At 36.5% G+C, this 20,184-nt stretch overlaps 1 protein-coding gene across 1 annotated transcript; it reads right to left on the reverse strand.

Moving 5' to 3' along the window:
* Positions 1 to 2,124: 2,124 nt before the first annotated feature.
* On the reverse strand, positions 2,125 to 18,186 carry LOC104618110 (A disintegrin and metalloproteinase with thrombospondin motifs 6-like; the record flags this gene model as incomplete). The annotated part of the gene is made up of 6 exons (XM_010283626.1): positions 17,793 to 18,186; positions 16,636 to 17,000; positions 8,837 to 9,005; positions 3,384 to 3,598; positions 2,765 to 2,848; positions 2,125 to 2,270 (listed from the first exon to the last, which is right to left on the reverse strand). Coding segments are annotated over exons 1-6 (1,076 nt in total), but the record flags the coding sequence as incomplete, so codon positions are not given.
* Between the last annotated feature and the right edge of the window lie 1,998 nt (positions 18,187 to 20,184).

Here is a 20,184-nt window from a genome sequence, read left to right on the forward strand (position 1 = left end):
CACCACCGTCTTATCTTGAAATAACCTTAAGTGCTTAACTCAAAACTCAGAAAGTATGAACAAAAGTTCCATAAATGAATAAAAGAAGGCAAAAGCACAGTAACACACACAAAAGTATTATCAGTTTCCGGGTAATTGCTATCCTTGTTATACAAAGTCACCCAATATCCCAAGACTCTACAATAAGCCGTCTTAGTAAGGCCTATTACCTACCCTGGGGTTCCCATTATAAGAAGGTATCTAATTCTTACCAATTTCAGGGATGCTCAGAAGCTCCCCAGTGAAACCGAAGGAAGATGCTTCTACTGACAATAGTATCAGGAAACGTTCCTGAAGCTATTTTTATAACTCTTACGTCCTGTCTGAAGGTAGCATACACAAGTCCTAAAGAAATTCGGCAGCATACTTCTATAATTACTAAGCCCCCATAATGAATAAAATAAGTCCTTAATAGTTACTACTTCTTGATGAAAAAAACTTTCTTTTCAATGGGTATTATTCACGTTCTCCAAAAACTTGCTCTTTTTTCCGTTAAAGGCCTGCAAGTTAGCACTGACTTAAGCCTTCATCTGGAACACAGAACTGTTCATAACTATGCTGGGAACATCATATCAGAGCGGGGAAGCCAGTACAGAATATACAGTAATAAAACATATTAAAGCACAACAGTGAAAGAAACAACTGTGCTTTGCAGTGCCAGAATAACACTAACAAAACATCAAGTTATTTAGCCATAACAGTAAAAATATAGTGTTGCCAATGCAGCTTATACATACATATTGGGGGGCTTCAACTGACACAACAATACCACCTATGCATTACACTTTTTCACCCACTGCCTAAAACATACTCGTAAAATCTTGACGTGTAGCATAGCTGTAAAGATGTATTTAATTTCACATGTGAGCAGCCATAGTGAAGGAATTACTTGTATGCAAAAAACTGAGCATAAACGAAAGCCTTTGTGAAAAATCAAGATCTTAGAACATAACCATATTTTAATTTCATTACATTTGTTTTTATTATTGACTTTAATATTAATTTTTTTTAAACTTCTTGGAGTATAACACCTCTCTAAATCACTCTGGCACTTAATCACTCTGTTACTATATAGTATTAATGACCACATGTAACACTTATATTTGAAATACGAATGCAAAAATGCCTGCAAGTGATTCATTAGCTTTTCTTTCCTCTCAAAAAACACAAAACCAAAACCAACAAAAACCACCCATACCCAAAAAAACCAGCCGTTTTTACATCTATGCAAAATTCCGGAAAAGATCCGTTATTTTAATCACTATTTAAAAGTGTTCTACAGTGAACACTATGATTCCACAAATAGGTCACATATAAGGCAGTACAGAATTTGTCCTGAAAAGCAGAAACTATAATAAAAAGATCCTAATCCAAACTACTGCCACTGCACCTGCCTCTATTTTTTGAGTAAATAATGTCCTTAAACAATGGGGAAAATGTTTTCCGCCTAAGTACAGTTGCCTACCCATAACTGCAAAGGACAAACAAGAATACGTTTATCAGGACTGCAGGATTACAGTGCAAGCTTTGTCGAATTTACCACAGTAACTGTGGAATAGCAAACAAATGGGCATATATGCAGGCTTTGAAACTTGCTATTAAAACTGTCAGTTCTCATCTTAACTGAGCATAATAAATCAAAACAGCTACAAAGCAGATTCTCACATTGCCTGAATCTGAAAGAACCTGTTTTTCAGACGAAATACTATTACAGTATTTGAGGTTCCAGCTTGAAATTCTTATTAAAAACATTATTTATGGTTAACAAAACATTTTCCACACTGTTTTGTTCTCCACAATCAGTAAGATCCATCTGTTCTAGTGGAATACTTTGCATTGGCAATTATGAAGTGAAAATAACAGCAGAAGCAAGTAATTTGCTTACTTTTCCAAAATCTTAATCTATATTTTAATAGTCTGATATATTTAAGACAAGCCACCTATTAATCTTCCTCTTCTTGAGATTACCTACCAATTACATTACTTCACAGCTAGCCTCTCTCTATATATGTATGTAAGGTAAGAACAAGAAAGCTACAGAAATAAAATAAATTACAATAAACACAATACTTATAATGACCATACCTAGTAATAAGAACCGCATTATCATGGTGGGCAATCCCATTTTCTGGAATGGTGTTTCCATCACTTTGGTGGGAGAGAATGGATTTCTGCCACTTACAGAAGCTATCGAGGGACTTGTCTGCATGGTGGTTTATCTCCAAGTTTGGCTGCAATACAACATGCATACCAGAAATGTTCCAAACAAATTACTAAGGTCAGTTGTTAAGCCTTTTGAAAACTAAAATGGGACTATAATTAGATGCAGTGGTTTCTAGGAATAAACTCTTCTTGCCAAATTTTATCTCTGTAAAATCTGACCCCAAGTTCAGCTGTGTATTACTGAACAGGCATTCTTTCTGCTCAAACTTTAATAATTATCATGCCAATACAAGAAAAACCCAGAGTGTCAAAATACAGATCTAAAAATAAAACTGATGTCTCCAAAGGTGTATTAATATTCACCTGAAGAACAGGTATTTTTGAGATGATACATGAGGAATATTCCTTTGAACTGTTTCATCTTTATTACAGTAATGGAAAATTACAATATAGGTTTTGTACTCAGATGCAGCCATTTCAACCAATAATTAAATGTAATCTATATTATACAATAACATAACTTGTATTTCAAAGCTACAAAGCTTAGCGCAACGGCTCTTACCTGATCTTCAGTGAGGACAATTAATCGTGTCACTATAATATTCACAACGTTTCCTAGACTGGAATCACGATAAAGTTTGGCAACCTGACCTCCAGAAAATAAGAAAAGGCACAAAGTCAGACAAGAAACACTACTTGTTTCCTAAATGGTTAAAAATTAACCTATATTCTTGTTCAATGTAATTTCATAATGTTAATTATCATTATCACCTGAATAAGAGTTATTTCGGGGCAAAAAAAAAAATGATCACGCAGTAAAACAAACCTCCTGGGTCACATTTTTCAGTCAAAACTGTTTATACCTTGCTTCGTAATTCATTCAGCACAAGGAGCGTTTAGACTCTCGACTTAAACAGAATAGAACTGTATAATCTAAAGGTAATCACATTAATTTTAAATTAAAGACAAACTATTTAAAAGTAATCACAGCGTATTTCTTGACAGAAACAGTGCTGCAATTTTTCCCACGTTTCTAACATTTGCCACATTTCAACTATCAATTCCTGCAAGCCAACACATATTTTAAAGCATTATTCATGTCAAGAAATGAATACTTTACAGTTGTCTAATCATTTCAGTACATACATATTGGTATGAACACAGAGAGGGATGAAACTTACAATATTCATTACACTCAAAATGTAGTGTTCAATGTCTTTGCGACCATGGTATCCCACCATCATTTTGTCTGCTACTACCAGCGTTTCCACAAACCGTTCAAGGCTTACTGATCTCTTCTGTCGACTATGACTACTTAACGTATCATTGACTGGAAGTGAAGCTGGAAAAGCAGATCCATCACTCATCCACCAAGGTTTACCACTTCTTGTGAGGTCTTCTAGGAACCAAAATAATAAAACACTTCAGAGGGGTTACTAGTAAAACTCATTCAAATGCAGCTGTTTTATGTTGAGATTACCATCTTCAAGCTTTGAAAAGGAAGTCTTTCTTGAGGAAAAGAAAACTTAAATTTATTACTTTTTTTTAATGTTAAAATACCTTATATAATGGAAAGCTAACTTTGAGTTCTAAAATTCTCAACTCTCGCTAATTTGACTTTGGATAATAAGTCATCGATCTTCTCTTAACAGATCTGATTCTGCACATCTATGTTAATACTGAAGATTAGTTATAATTAACCACAATCACACTTCAGAATTTTAAAAATAAGAACAAGACAGATATAACATTTGGACAAAACATACTGGAAATTAAAAATTCAAAATTAAGGTAAAAGCTATCAAAATAACCTAAGGAGTTAAACACACTGATAAAGCACCAAAAAAGCTTTTTCCCTCTTGCGAAACTCCATAAGTATTAGGCAATTATGCTTACACACCTGATAGTTTTCAAGCCAAATAAATTATTTTTCTCTTCAGAAAGCTCTCAGATTATATTTTATCTACCTCGTGAAGTAACTACAATGGGAAGTGTAAAATGGCCTGACATGGAATAATTGCTATAGTTATTTTTAACCCTAATTTGATGTTTGTTCAATATGTTGACGTTTGTACTTGTTTCAAGTAAACATATAGAAAAAATACTTCTTGCATGCAAGAGATTGATTACTAAAAATCCAAACAGCTGCATTTATCAGCAAAACAAACATTACAAACTCACTTTGAATTTCTGTCCTCAGAACAAAATTGAACCTGCCCTTCCCTGCAAAACCGGCATTTTTGTGTGTATTAAATATTCCTTTTCCATGAAGGGCCACATAGATCCCAATCTTAAGGTATTCTTGATAGTTATGAACATAAGAATGTTAAGTTAGATACATTTATAATTGTCTGAACAGAGCAGCTCAAGTGAGCAATTTCTGAGATACATCCTTACCTCTAGTAAAATGGGTTCAGCTAAGGATGAGTTGAGATAGGACCAGTACCTTCCGTGAAAAAGCAATGCTTTATGCAATTCACCTAAGCACACTATTTTCAGAGAGCAGTAACTACATCACGAAGAATGTATGTTGAGGTCAAAACCAGGAATACAATGCTTCATCATTCCCACTGTTGCAGTGTTTCATAATTTCTGAGGTCACAGCATTGGCTTTGAAAGGTGCATATTTTAGAAAAGTCAAAAAAGTAAAGTAAACCTCATAGTTGAAAAAATGCCGGTAACAAAATTGTCCTCATTCTGCAATGGGTATAATCCATTCTAAAGGAGTGTATCAAGTATTAGAGCCTGTTGAGGATTCTATAATGAATACTAACTTTCTTCCCATTTTTCATCTCTATTGTAGGAAATTCAAAGCTGCTTTAATTGTTCAAATATTTTCATCGCACGTAAGCAGTGATTTAAAAATGTCTGGAATTTTCTCTGACAACTTCTGTACTAAAATCTTTTAAAATCCACTCTTCCATTTTCAAACAACAAATGTTGATGTTTGAGGGCTTCTGATGCTCTTAGAGTGCTAGAAGTACTTTAAAAATGCAATACTGTTTCATAGTTTTTCACTCAAAGATGCAAATCTATTCTAAACATTTGAAAACTGATGAGCTCATGCAGAAAACTTTCAGAGAAAAAAAGAAAATATTATTTGGACTCATCTTGATAGCGTCTTTCAAACAAAGGTCTCAGAAGACTTCACAAAACCAAACATTTCTGCTTTTCTTATCAGATGAGAAGCTTAGGCTTCAGCTGGTCTCAAGATAATGGGAAAGCTTGGAAACAATCCTGAGCAGTTAGGCTCACACTCCAGGATCTGTCAATGCTTATGCTGTTTTACTTTAAAAACGTTAATGCTGACTGAATTTTCTTTAAAAAGCTAAAACATGTCAATAAGAGTTTGCAATACATTTAACAAAAATAGTTCTGTGACAAATTATGTCATTTTTCAACCATATTCCTAGATTAAAAAAGAAAAAATTAAACTTCACTAACCTCAAACATAGCTATCTGGAAAAAAAAAGCAAGAATGGAAAAAAAGAAAAAACCACACACAAGAAAATACTGTAATTAATCCCAAAATAATGATCACAAAAGCAGGCAATTAAAAAGCAGGCAGTTTTAAATGGCAACTGAAAAGAAATGCAAACATGTGTAGACATGGAGTTCACAACTATGGTACCCAAGTTTTCATAAGTCAGTTCTCTGAAGATGTTAAGTGAACGTGGAAAAAGAGGAAAGAACATAAACAGAAAAGGATCTCAAAACACAACAGAAAATTACTTATGTTTGATGCAACTACAAGAATATTGTAAAGTGAAGCACTATGTGCTTATTTTTTCTTACTATTTTAACATCATTTAATGTATATACAAATATTTTTTCATTTTACACTGCACCAATTGTAAAGTCTGGCATGAGTAAACCCACTACATAAGGTAGAATATAGTAGAGCCATCCCTAAATAATTTGTCACTCTGCAGCTTTCATATGCCAACTTTTATTGCTTCTCAATCCTATCCAAAAATGGCATTCTGCAAGATAACCAGTGGCCTCACATCCCATTGAAGCAATTGGGATTTGACAGTGGTCAACTTCTTACCAAGGCCTTAATGATTTCAGCTACATTTAATAAAACATAGTTAACCTGGTGACAATACATACATGAAATAGTAGTTTAACATTTTTTACCTTTTAAACATTCTTATGTTTAACTGCTTAAAATCTAATTTAGGTTATGAAAATCTATCCCATGTTCTTATCTGAATCTCCCTGCCTCTCCAATTCTTCTTTTGTATTAGCCACCATAATTTTCTACTATCTACTATGAAGTAGTCCATCACTTGCTCATCCCAACCAATCATTATCATCCTTTCACCAAATTCCCTACCCCACTTTCTACCATTTATTGCAATTTTTCTCAAAAAGGTCAGAAATAACACTTCCCTTGTCTCTATCAACACTTCAAAATCCTAACCCCTTCCCTGATACAGAACATATACACGATAAATTTAGGTCTAGATTCAGTAGGAGAAACTTGCCAGGCCGTGAATAGTGGTAGAGCTACACAAGCAGATTCCTCCCAACATATTATACTGGCAATATTCTTCTGCATGTAAAGCTAAAATCAGTCTCCAGACAAAATAAATCATATACTGCCAAAAAGCAACTACAGGTTTGTTACGACTGCATTTTAAAACACAAAATTGGACTGCTCAAAACTTCCAAAACCAGTCAAATGCTCCAAAGATTACTGTAAACCTGGCTTTAGTCCTGGGGTCTGAAAGCTGGGAAACTGAAAAGTAGTATTTTATTTTACTTTTTAGATATTCTGGAGATGCTTTGGATGCCATGCCACTTTGTGATAAAGCTGCAACAGTGCTCAGAAAATGGGTTTAAAAGGTTTTGGTACCCATGAGACGAACATTAAAGATGCACGTCATCTGGAAAAGTAAGACCTTGCAGTTTTGGGGGAGGGAAAATTTTTTCTGAAATTTTCCTGGCGTGGAAGTAGTACTCAGAACAACAGGAAAAGCAGGAACTGAGATGAATAAGCATGATAGTAGTCCTGAGGCTTGTAAAAAGCAGTGCTTTAGAATTTCAGTAATTAAGGACTTCAGGATGTGACAGATATGAAAGCTCAGGAAATGCACAGGAGCTTCCAAGAACAAAGGCAGCATCAAATACGCAAAGGAATAAATGCTAAGCATTACCGCATGTTTCACAAAAAATGCACACAAGATGCATAGCTCTGATCAACCTATGATCGGTACGACATACCGCCAGAACAACTGAGTGCAACCTGACCAAACTAGCTGCCATTGCTTCCTCCTCACTTGGAGGATAATAATGTCCTCAGCATTAATCTAGAGGATAACATCTGACATGAGGCCAGTACCCTTTCTTTTTCTGGGGATATAATAATGGTAAAAATTGCATCATCCTACATTTCATAATCCTTCCACTTATTTCAAGAGGCTTAAGTGACAGCTTTGCCTGTACAAAATGTACATACATTAGTACTCTTACTCTGCAATCAGTTAGCATGCAGTAATAGTTAGAAGACTTGCTTTGCAATATTAGAAGCACATAGATAGCATAATGCTTCCAAACTAAAATAGAAGTTACACACATAAATTCTGACATTCCCTAAACACAGTTAACTGAAACACTCAGGAAAAACTGTCTCCCAGGCAGGGGTCTTTCTAGACAATCTGTAACTCTAAGTTTAATCAGCTGGTGCCAGTAAAAGTTACAACTTCCAAAAGAAGTTGCAATAAGTTACATCAATGAACAGTGAACAGATATTATTTTATTTTAAGATGGGTATTTGTCAGCCTGCCCTGTGCACTGAATTTCATGACATACAACCATCTAGGACTGAACTTTTAAGAACAAGCTACTTCTGAAATATAAACAAATGACAAGGTTAGAACATTTTTCTATTATGTAAAAAAACCACATTATTTTAGTGCTCTCAAATAACTTGTCAGATTTACTTCATGCTGTCTCCGTGAAGTCAGGTTTCAGCTTCAGTTTAAGCAAGTGAAAATAATGTCAAAGAGTACTTGAAAATTGTATTTGTGGAAGTTAAAACTGCTTTACACAGAAAACATGTCTCAATCAAAACTATATAATCCTTCCCATAAGGCACCTGTAAATCACATACTCGAATATTATGGAATGATGTTAACCCACTGAACTGAAAGCCAATATCAAAACACCAGAAACCTCCAAAAATGAGAAAGATGTGGGCTCCAGATCCAAATGTATTACTACTCATAATGCTAACACATTTATTGTATGTCAAGTTTCCTCAGATGAGATGGAACACTTACTAAACATTGAGCTGTAATACTTAGTCACTCAATCATGCTTTCCAGTTGGTGAACAACGTACACTTACAGAACATTTTGCGGAAGCCCATGCTCATTACTACCTCTGTACACCACACAGGCATAAAACAAGACTTACTCCCAGTTTCTGAGTTTTAGGAAGACACTATGCTCTCGATCTGAATCTGAAAAAAAGCAAAACTACTTTTCAACAAGACACATTGCATCCCCCAAAAGGAGGATTCCCATTGCTACATTCTCCACTGTGTCTTATATGTGAACCAAGCAAGATTTTAAAGCACATCTTAAGTTACAATTTTTTAAACAGAGTGACAATCATACTCATTTACCTGAGACTCCACAGTGACTGTGATCATAAAGATGTTGCTGGTGCATGGTAGATTTTTTGTATATAACATGAGGATGACCATTCTCATAATTAAAGTTACTAGGATCTTCTGTTACATTCCTCAAAGGCTCAATAAAATACTCTTCATCTTCTGTAGCAATGACTCCATGCTTAAAGAAGAAAATAAGAAAATAAAAACTTGCAAAAGACAATAAAAAGTTCCTATTAAAAAGCTAACTTTAAAAAACATTTGACTATCATCTACCTCTGAAGAAATTCACAGCCAATACAGAAAACAATGTGTGAGCCAGCTCTCCTCTGCTGATTTTAGTGAGAGCAGGAGTAACCACCTACATGCAACACAATGAGAAAAGAATAAAAATAGCATTGTCCTGTTTCTGGGGTTCTTTCCCATCATTTTTAGTGGAGGTAGTAAGAAAGTAATAGATATTCTTGGAAGACGACAAATATCTCTTCACAGAGATGTTCGAAACCTACATGATTCGTATCCATTAAAAGTGACACCACAACAAAATGGCCTTGCTCAAATGGTGAGACCAATATCCCTCTATGATGCCATACCGGGAGATGCTTAAAGCCACATACTGCGTCAAAGAAGAACGGCATGAAGTATTAAGTTTAGAACACATATTCAGGGAGACCATTCAGCATTCTACATCCAGATGCCTAATTCCAAACTGAGCCAGTTATTAAGATCAAATTATTAACTTAGGCTACACTCTAGAAAGCATTTATTCCTTAAAAGGTCTTGCCACAAATCTGGCAAATCCGAGTTGTTGCAGACTATGCACTCGACTTCACTCTCCGTAACAAATGAACATTTTTTTCCCCTCATACTGCAGTGCAGAATAGTAGATATTCTATTCTCATAACTTTCACATTTGTGAACTCAGTTTCTTCCAAACAGGAAGTGGTTTATGGAAGAAAGGGGAGATTTCAGGCCAACTATGCAATTTCCTGAACCTTCAGCAATTAAAACTGAACTTTAGCAGAAAATCCAGTTTGAGGATCCTTTCAGATACAGAAATAAGCCCTGACAGACTCCTACACCTACATTTGCTAAATAGAAAGTTCTAGTACCCATACCTAGAAAATTATGAATGTATGAACTTTCTACACCAGGAGAAAGAACTACTCATCAAGTAGAAGACCAGAAGCAGGAACTTCTGCATTCATACCTTGATTTGATGAATCACAAATTTCTACCACATCTTTGATCTGTAAAGCAAGTACTACACATACACCTTTTTTTAAAGGAGGTTTTTTTTTCCCTCTGGTGAGGCCTCTATGATCAGCCATAAGACCACTTGCTCCATATCTGTTCTAAATATCCTAAAGCTGTTTCTAAGATCAGGGCTTGCCATTGTACTCTTGGTCAAAGCTGTCATCCTGCTGCTGTCTTGTAGATCAAATGCCTGCCATTCTTCACTCCTGGAATAACCGGATTTCAGTAACAACATAAAACTTAACAACATAAAACTCACAAAACAAAAAATCCTGCATAACACATCAGAAACAACAATGTTTTCCAATTATAACCCTCTTTATAAATTTTGAAAATATATGAATGAACACACTGGAGCTTTCAATTACACATTCCTTACATAGCAAATATAACAGTAAGTGTTCCGCTTCAGCGGTATTATTCATTATGAACTCAACTATTTACACAAGAAGGTAACATCAGGGTCTGTATTCACCTGGAAGATGCTGATATCAAATTCCTCTCACAATGCCTTCTTGTTACTTGGAGTCTAAGATTTTACTACAAAATAAATCATTTACTTGTACACTGCTGCCTAAATAGTATTGAAAATATAAACCAAATTGTAACTGGGTTTGCCAGATGTGCAGAAAGAACCTTGATAGTCTGGACTGCATCCAGTCTGGATGTCAGACATCTGGGTTCAAGCAAATCCTGAGCCATAATAAGCTCTGGTATTATGTTCCCACAGGAAGAGTCCTGCAGAGTGGTTCTAGCCAACACCATCAGGCTGTCCGCTTCACGCCAAGCCTGAGGACACAAAGGTACCACCCAACCTGTGGCTCTGCCTCTGCAACAGAGTGGGTCTTAACCTAAATCTGATTACTCCAGAGCACACATCCTTCATGTCTGTACTCAAGTCCAGCCAGGTTAACAACTCTAAGCAGGAATAAAACATTTATATCAGATACTGAAACTGATAGTTTTAAGCAGTGAGATTACCTCAACGGGAGTGAGTCAATTCAGATGTCATAAACAACACTTAACTGTGGCATTAATTCTCTATACAAATTGAGTATTTGCAGGAGCAAATACACAAAAACTATTACAAATGTCTGCAAACCATGATCACAGTTCCTTCAGGTACCAGCAGTGAAAAAGGTTACCAGAGTATCACTAACTTTTCCTACACCTAGTTGACACCTGATCTCATCTGCCCAAACACGATGGTGGTTTAAGAAAAGACATTTGAGTAACATTTAGTTGAGGGACTGCAAATAAATTTTAACTTACACCTACCACCAGGTAGTCAGAACATGTATGCGGTCACTAGCTCCAGCCAGCCACATGATCTGATAAACACTGGAAACGCACTTGCCCTACATATGCCCTTCACATAAGCCTGACACACGTATACCATTTTAAACCTAACATATTAATTTTGCTTGCAAACAAAACTCTTCTTCCAATATTAAACTGATGCAAGTGGTCTTGTTGAATCACAGTGACTGATATTCAAGAAGCACTCTAAATTCTGTACAGAAAAAGTACCTATGTCAGTGACAATCAGCATTTATTCTGAGTCTAGAAAATTCATGTGGCTAGAGATATTTCCATTGTATATGCATTCAGCATATACTAAACCCTGTTTTAGGCTTATAATCTACTATTTGGGCAAAACACAATTTCAGCTGAAAAAGGAGACTGAAATAATGCCCTTGTAAAGCATTAAAAGGAATTAATTTTTTTTTTTTTTAGTTTTGCTATTGAACAGTTTGTAAATTAAACTTCTGCTCCAAACCATAAGAAATACCCTTACAACATAAGAATGACCAGCAAAAGGTTTTGACAAAATACTATGAATTTAAGAAACAAGCTGAATGCCCCAAGTAGGTTACTACAAGCAACATTCCCAAGATCATTATCTAAAACAGATTGTTTGAGGTCCTATGTTATCCAATCCCACTACAGGCTGCCAACTCCTGCTAACATATATAAGGTTTGGATCCAGCAGTTTGACATGCTCAGACAAATCTGTGAATCCACATGGAGTTCCCCTGAATTTGTGAAAAGGAATCTTCTTCTGTCAGGCTGTCCAGCTGGGGCCTTAACTTCCTGCAGCTGGAGGATGTCCATCAGTCACAGAAGCAAACTGAATTATGGAGGACAAGCAAGTGTGTGCCTTTTCCACACAGTACTACTGCTTTACAGTTTCTTCATGACTTGAACCTTTCTGGACCTTATGCATTATCCATTTTTAATATAAAGTAGTAGTAACAGAAACTTCTAAAAACGTGTCAGTGTTGTTCAGAATGTCTACAGCTGGCTATACATGCCAGTGTCGTTTTATGACTGAGGAAAAAGATTGTATTAGCCTACTGTGTTCTTAAAGATGAAAAAAGTAGTGATCTGGCCAGAGACAGTATATCATGGAATCTAACAAGACACCTTAAAACTAGGACAGGGACAGCTTATGTATAATTTTCTGAATACTAAGTCTATACTGCAAATACATATTAGCACCAAAGAGAACTCCAAAGACACTGATCTAGAACAATATATTCTTTTCAATATAATTTCTGATCTTTATAAATTATTTTATAAATTAGACATTATTTGACATACGATTCAAAAATAATATGTGATACGCAATTTATAATCTATAAAAGTAGATGCATTCTTTATGGTAGAATCAGCTTTCAAATGAGCTAATTTAAGAAGAGTATAAATAATTTATACACATATGAATTTAGGAATAGATGAAACAAACATGAAGTCTTCCAGCAAAATAATGCCTCCTTTAACCAAGTAAGGTCATGCTTTTAGCCACAGCCTACTTCTTGTGCTTTCTTTAGCATTTCTGTTTGGATGGAGACACCTGCGATACTCAGCAAAAATGTTACGCAGTGCATAGAACTTCACATGCTACGGAAATAATTGGTCTTTTACAGTAAACATTTCCTTGGAGCCATAGTAGCCTCAAAATGTGATTTAACATCTCATCCACTTTCCTAATAAGAATCACTTTCTACACATTTTAAAGTATTTCCCACTACTGGGCTTTTCAGCTCAAAATGAGAAAATCTGCTACTGTATAAAACTTATTGAGTACTCAGTTAAGATCTTTGAAGTTTGGCAGAGGACAGAGGTAAGTCAGAATGCAAAAAGTTTGGTTTCTGCTCGATTCCATTACTGTGAGCTCCAAAACTTTTCTTCCTTAAGACTTGCTCCTCTCAGAATGAGACAAACTTCTTTCCCTTGAGGCGGTGTTCTTCCCTCTTCAGCCAGTCTGCTGCTGTTTCTTCTCTTCTTTCCTTCAGTGTGACACACTCAGCTTAGGCAATGCCTCAGCCTTGTTGCATTGCACCCAACATCCAAAGGCCCCAAAACGCTGCTCGTTGCAGGCTCTTTCATGAGAAGGCCAAACCTGCAATCCATCCACAAATGTAACATCTACTACAGTAAGTAGGAGTTTGGAAGCCAGCAAGCCTCCTGGACAAGACCTTCAATTTCCTCCCATGACTGCTCACTGGATTATAGAGCTTTCCTCATAACTTCAGACAATTTATAGCATAATCAGGGCCCAACAGATGGAAACCGCTGCAATGAAGGAAACTTCAGTAAGCAGCAGCCTGTAATTCTGGGGCACTTGGTAATGAGCAATATAGAGGGAGAAGCTGAAACAGGAAACAGTGACAGGGAAATGAACCGACTGCTCATCAGTCTTATTATAATGAAACTGAGAGAAAGCCCTCCTTGCACTAGAACTCCACTCAGATACTACAAGTGTTCTTCAAAGTCATACAACTTATGTTAATTAGATCATGGTCTCACCTGACCACCCTGAATAACTAAACAGAATGATCTTTAAAGGTCCCTTCCAAGCCAAACTATTCCATGATTCTAGATTTGACTCATTTGGCAACCCTAAAACTTAACAGGACAACTGGAGCAAATGGAATTCTTAAATTTTGCTTGTGAGTTAATACTCACTGTTAAAGATTACTCTTGTTTTAGTGTTAAACTTAAAATGACTAGCTTTGAGACAGGTGTTAATCAAGGACTACGCAGAACGTGACTGGCAGTGTCTTACAGACCCAACAATCAGACTGGAAAATCCAACGAATGCCTTAAGGACGACATACTCTGACCTATCACTAATTCTAAAACAAGTAATGCTGTCTTCAATATTCACTGCCAACTGCTTTATTAAACATGTTCTAACCAGCTTCTCTATAACAAAATATGCCTCAGTAGGAATCATCATGTAAAAACAAGTCTGTGATGGATTCATCTGAATGGAGTGGTAACTCCCATACTCCGAGCTCTGGAAGGCCCTGCCAACACGGGATGACAGGGGCGTTTCTGTATGGCAGAGGACAACACCAAGTTGAGCCTACCACTGCCTACCCCACTGCAGGATTCCTGCCTCTCTGAGAAAGAGCCTTGTGTCACCTCTGCTGCTGCTTCTGGAGCATGACAGGAGCCTCGCGTGCTTATGACTAGGCCTTCTTAGGAGATGCAGTGGACACCTGACACTTGCAGTCCCAAGGAAGAGGCATGACCATGAAGAACTTGAGAGTGCCAGTTGTGGTGTGTCCAGAGACTGGATTAAAGCTGCCTTAGTACCTGGAAGAAATATGTAAAGAGCTGATGACAACTAAAAGCACTCAAGATGACAATTTAACTTGGAAGCACTCCATGCTAAAGTTAACGTTGTTAACATACTGACACCTAGAACCGCAGAACAGGTAGCCTCCCTCCAGCAAAACAGCAAGGCTGAGAGCAGAGGGAAAACACACAGTAATGGCAGTGCTCAATGTCACCTCCGGGGGTGAGGCACAGAAGAGAGAAAAAAAAAAAAAAAGAGTTCTGCTTCACCATGATACCTCCCATGCTGCTAAATTCGTTGAAGAAAACAAGTGCCATCAGGAGCAAGAGATGGGCAAAGCTGATAGGAAAACATGGACTTCTTCCTGCCTATCCCACTCCTGTTTTCCTAACAAGAAAGGAAAACAAGAGTTGGCTAAATCAAGAGCACATGTTCTTGGCTCACACCCTGGCCAAGGTCAGAGCAGAACTGAAATGGGATCACCATGGCACTGACTGCAAGCTCCAAGTGGCCAACCACTCTGTGCCACTACTGGCAGAAACTCTGGAGATATAAAGGCACGTAGCCTCTTTCAAGAAGTGAATCCTGAAAGCAGGGATTTAGTGTCCATAGTAATTTTTAGCTGAAAACAACTCAAAAGCAAAATGATATAGAGTATATTAGTTAAGAGCTTAAATAACTGTGACAAAGAAGTTGTTATACGAGAACTGCAAAACCAAAGTGAAAATTATAATAAATTCAGACCTATCTGCTACCAGTCTGCATTAACCAAACTGTGATACCACACTCAACAGAACATCATTTTAACTACATTTCTTTGAAAGTGTTCACTGAGCCCCGGAATTCCCTATTAAATTCTTTTTGCTCAACAGTACTCCAAAACGTTAACCCAGACTGTATCAGGAGTATCACAAGTTGCTGGGTAGGTCTGAAGCAGCTGGCTTTTATTTGTAAATAACATCCCAAGATACATTACTCAATAGCAGTTCCAAGGATAAACTGGGATTAGTTTAGCAAGTCTGTGTCATCTTTTTTTTTTCCTTAGCCATTAGTTAGATCTGTCTATTCCTAACAAGAAGATTGACCAGTGGTCTACTATAATTAAAAACCAGAATGAATAACCATAATATATACATGTATTTTTACTAGATAAATTACTTAGTATTTCCTAGTCATGCCCTTCTCTTTTAGTATTTTGTTACTCAACAGTCTGGTTTTTTAATTTTTTGCATTTGTTTTCTAATTTCTGTTGGGAATAAAAGAAGCTTTTTCCCATGCAAGTACTACAATCATGTGATCAAGAAATCAACAGTCCAAGAAGAGATAAGAATAAAAGGTAAGAATTTCTAACCCTACTTTTAAATGCAACTGTTTACAATTTCTAAACAAAATATTTCTAAAGAAAGGTAAATAATTACTTCCCAGTGCTAGTACTTGCAAAGGATCTACTTTCCTCTTCACTCTTTGGATTAATAGCAATGACAACTTCTACACCAAGCAACTCCTCTTCTCTGTTACTTACTCAAAGTTTCTAAACCCAAATTCTCAAAGATGACAAGAGGGTGTTCAGTTGAATCAGCGTCCCTCTGGAGAGATTCAGCACCCTACAGGATCCACGGTTTCGTCCTCGCTATCCCTTGAGCTTGCAACATTTTTTATAACCTGTAAGGATCTTGGCACAGACCTAATATCTTGCAGCCCTAATGCAGACACTGTGAACACTGAAAATGTTGCCTGCTAAAGGACTACAGAATTGGGTCTTAGTACTTACAATTAAGCTTGAAAAACTGATGACTACTTTTCCCCAGGACCCAGATCAGGTTTTAGGGGTTTTCTGCACCTTCCTGTCTGCTTGCTTCCCGCAGGGACTCAAAAAACTGAAAGATATGCCAATTAAGTTCTTCTTATGTAATTTAAAAGGGACAAGCACACTATTATACCAGAACATGTAATGTGCACTTACCAGACCATTGCAGTTGCTTACAGCCACTTTAGTTGTACTGTGTTGGTCTTGCAAATATCCCGTGTAATGACAGTGGTCTAAAAAATCGTGCTTCCACTGCGGTCCATCCTTCCCCCAGTATTCTACTGTAAAATGTCTGGACACCAAATCTGTGTTGAGAGTCAGGTTTAAATGAAAGTGCTTGCCATAGGCAGAAAGTTTAAAAAATAATTTAGATGCTGCCAGTTCTTGGTCATAAGGGTCTGTGCTCCTCCTCCTTCTTGAGGGTTTAGCATTTTTCACAGTAAAGCTGAGGAAGGCTCCATTTTGATCAACCCTTATTGGGATTGTTAGTTGGTAGTGTTCAAGGTAAGACAGGAATTCCTCTTTGTAATCACAAGGTAAGACAGTCCAGGGAGTGGGCATAGAAGAGAAGAAAATATAACAGGAAACAACAAGTAGTAGTATAAACATAAACCATACTTGGTTAAATCTCATCACCCTCATGAGTAAAAGTCATTTTCAGGAAAATGCAAGACATAGCATTTTACTAAATAAAATAAATAAAATGTTCTTTTCTTTCTAAGTCAAGACGATGTAGTCAGTTTCCTATTAATTTGATGTCACTGGAAATACAAAAGTTTTTAACTACTTATCTTTTCCTATCTACCCAAAATATGAAAACATTTGGCACTAAATTCTAACCCAAGAAGGACACATTCCTCCTAGGGATACCACTGAAAGACAAAAGCTATTAGATCCACCTGCAAGAATAAAAACAGTAGTAATGAAAATATTACAAAAACATGTAAACAGCTCTTCATTTCATTAAAAACCTATAAATGTTAATGGATCAAAGTAAGATTAGATCCTTACTTCCTAGTCTAAACACATCTTAATGTTGTTATGGCAAGACTCTGAACTATTACCACGTACAACATTTTACTAGATTTAATTTGCAACGTTTTCCTACAGTGAAAAGTAGACAGAAAGAAATTAAAACAAAACAAAAAAAAAAGTCAGATTTGCTGTATTTAAATTTCAACAATGAACCATGATAAAATTAAGAGCAGAGCCCATATGATCTCATGAATTATATAAATGTGGTTTAGAAGATATTACCCAAATACAATGCAAAAATAGATGCTTCTTGTCAACTACAGAGGTCAGACCCCTACCTTGAGAACTATATGAAAGCCTGTTGTCACTGTGAAATTCCGATGAAACCATGACTAGGCTCAAAATCCATGTCCACGTCTTCCAAAAAATTTCCATAATTTAGAAAAACAGAAAGCTCTCTTTTTTTTCCCCCCCCTCCTTGGAGAGCTACCTGTGTGCTAGAGAGTTAACTCCGCTCCAGAATCGCACCATAACAGGTATATTTATTTTATACTACTTCCAAATTAACTATTGGATGATCCACTTTTTGACAGGTATTCTTTTCCAACAACCTGTACTTTCTTCTATATCTGCAGTCATTTTCTCAATTCAAAATAAATATTTGTAAGATTCCTCAAGATATCAGTAAGACTTTAGACTGGATAGTTACTGAACTTGTTCCATTTCTTTTCCTGAAAAACAAAAGAAAATGAGTCAAGGCAAATACTTTCTACTAAAACGCATCTATACTGCAAAACACTAAGCCATCATAGCGAACTACACAATGTAACATTTTGAAATAATATTTAACTATAATCACTTTTATGGTCCAAGGTCACAATCTTACAAAACCATGAATTACCGTTAACCTTGAACAGCAGCCAGCTTGAGATGCACATATGGACTTTATGCTAAATAGGCATAAGGATTCATAAAATTAAGGTTTCTTGTTGCTCAAATACTATGTTCAGACTTGTCCTATCTATAATCAATGCTATGCACTCATCGATTTCAGTGGTGAATAACTAAACCAAACACACTGCTAGACAAAGGAGGAACCTGTGGAAGAATCCAGCATACAATTATCTTTCTGCAGCATGTATTTTATTATTACTTGGGCCGCAGTTCTGCTTATGCAGGCAGAATTCTCATTCACTGAAATGGGAATGCTGCATGTTCTAATACCAAAGAACAGATTTCAGTATCTGAAGCCATTCATCATACACATTCTAATTCTTCCAATATTTGTTGTCAAAAATGTTTTATATATATCTTAACTACAATTTAAGGTAGTAGATTATATTTTTATTTTCATTTTCCAGGTCACAGGATTGAGCAAATAACATGTTACTTGCCTTTTTTTTTTGTTTTTGCATTTGAAACACTATTGCAGAAATACTAAAGCTGCAGCCAGTGATTAAATGGAAGATTATGCAGTCAACTAAGAGCCCAGTATCATGGGACACCACACCATGTCAGTTGGTCCTAATCACTCCTCTTAAGCACTTGCAGCACACCTGTGCACAGAGCAAACTCTGCCGAGGCAGACAATGGAGAAACAGAACACCTAAGAAGGGAAGACTGCTTAAAAAAAAAATTTCCAAAAGCATACAGAGTCACTTAACACGTGTAGCAGATAAATTTGCCTTTCTAAAATTCTGGGAATGACTTACAACATTCATTCAGACAGATCATATCCCTGCAGCCATGGATTATTTGTAAAGGTTAAGGAGTTTCAGCATACCATCTCAAGAAAAATCAACATCATGCAAATCCTATTTACTAACATCACAGTGAGTATTAGGAAACTTCTTAGCCAATTTGAAACGCATCTAGTTATTACTGTGTAAATCAGGTTAATCTCATCATTCCAATACCTACTTTTTAAATATCTTTCAAGACAGCACACAGGATTTTATCAGGTTTGTTGAGGGAATAAAAGATATTTTGCAAGCATACCTTGGGCTTAGTATTTTTTTTTTCCCTGGGGAAGCAAAAGGATTTAGTGATGCCATTCACATGCGGCAAGGCCTCAGAGTATAGTCATAAAATCTCTGGTCTGGCCTTGCACGGAAAACCTTTATTTCCTAGCTAATATTTAGTTACAGGTTTTAGACTTTTACAAGCCTTGAGGAGACATAATCAATGCCATACTCTTCGGCTATATTAGTACACTAAATAATGTGCCTTATTTCTCGTCTGAGAATGTCCAGTTTCAAATTCCTGTCACTGAATGTTGCTTTACCCCTGTCTGCTGATGATCGGCTTTCTTCTCCTTGCATGGATAGTTATAATCTGATACAAGCACCTCTTGACACTTCCTGATAAGCAGCTCAACCTATTTGGTTTACCTCACTCTATACAATCCAGTTTCCAGATGTCTAAACACTTCTGCAGGTTTTTTTTTTCCAAACCCTTTCCCATTCATCAGCATCCCTTTTCACGCACAGACACCAGAACTGGACACCCTAGTCTACTAATGGCTGGTTACTGCCATATGTAGAGGTAACACTGCCTCACAGCTTTTCCTTAGCCAAAAAATCCTAACAGGGAGCTCATGTTCAGCCTTTGAGGTGGATAGTAAATTATCCTAGCAGTAAGATCTCCTGAAACTATAGCACCTACGGAGCTAGGTAGCTCAGAACACTGGACAGAAACTACAGTGCCCATTATTTAGACACCAATGGCCCA

The sequence above is a fragment of the Phaethon lepturus genome, unplaced genomic scaffold (assembly GCF_000687285.1).
Source record: "Phaethon lepturus isolate BGI_N335 unplaced genomic scaffold, ASM68728v1 scaffold7263, whole genome shotgun sequence".
NCBI classification, from domain to species: Eukaryota; Metazoa; Chordata; class Aves; order Phaethontiformes; family Phaethontidae; genus Phaethon; species Phaethon lepturus.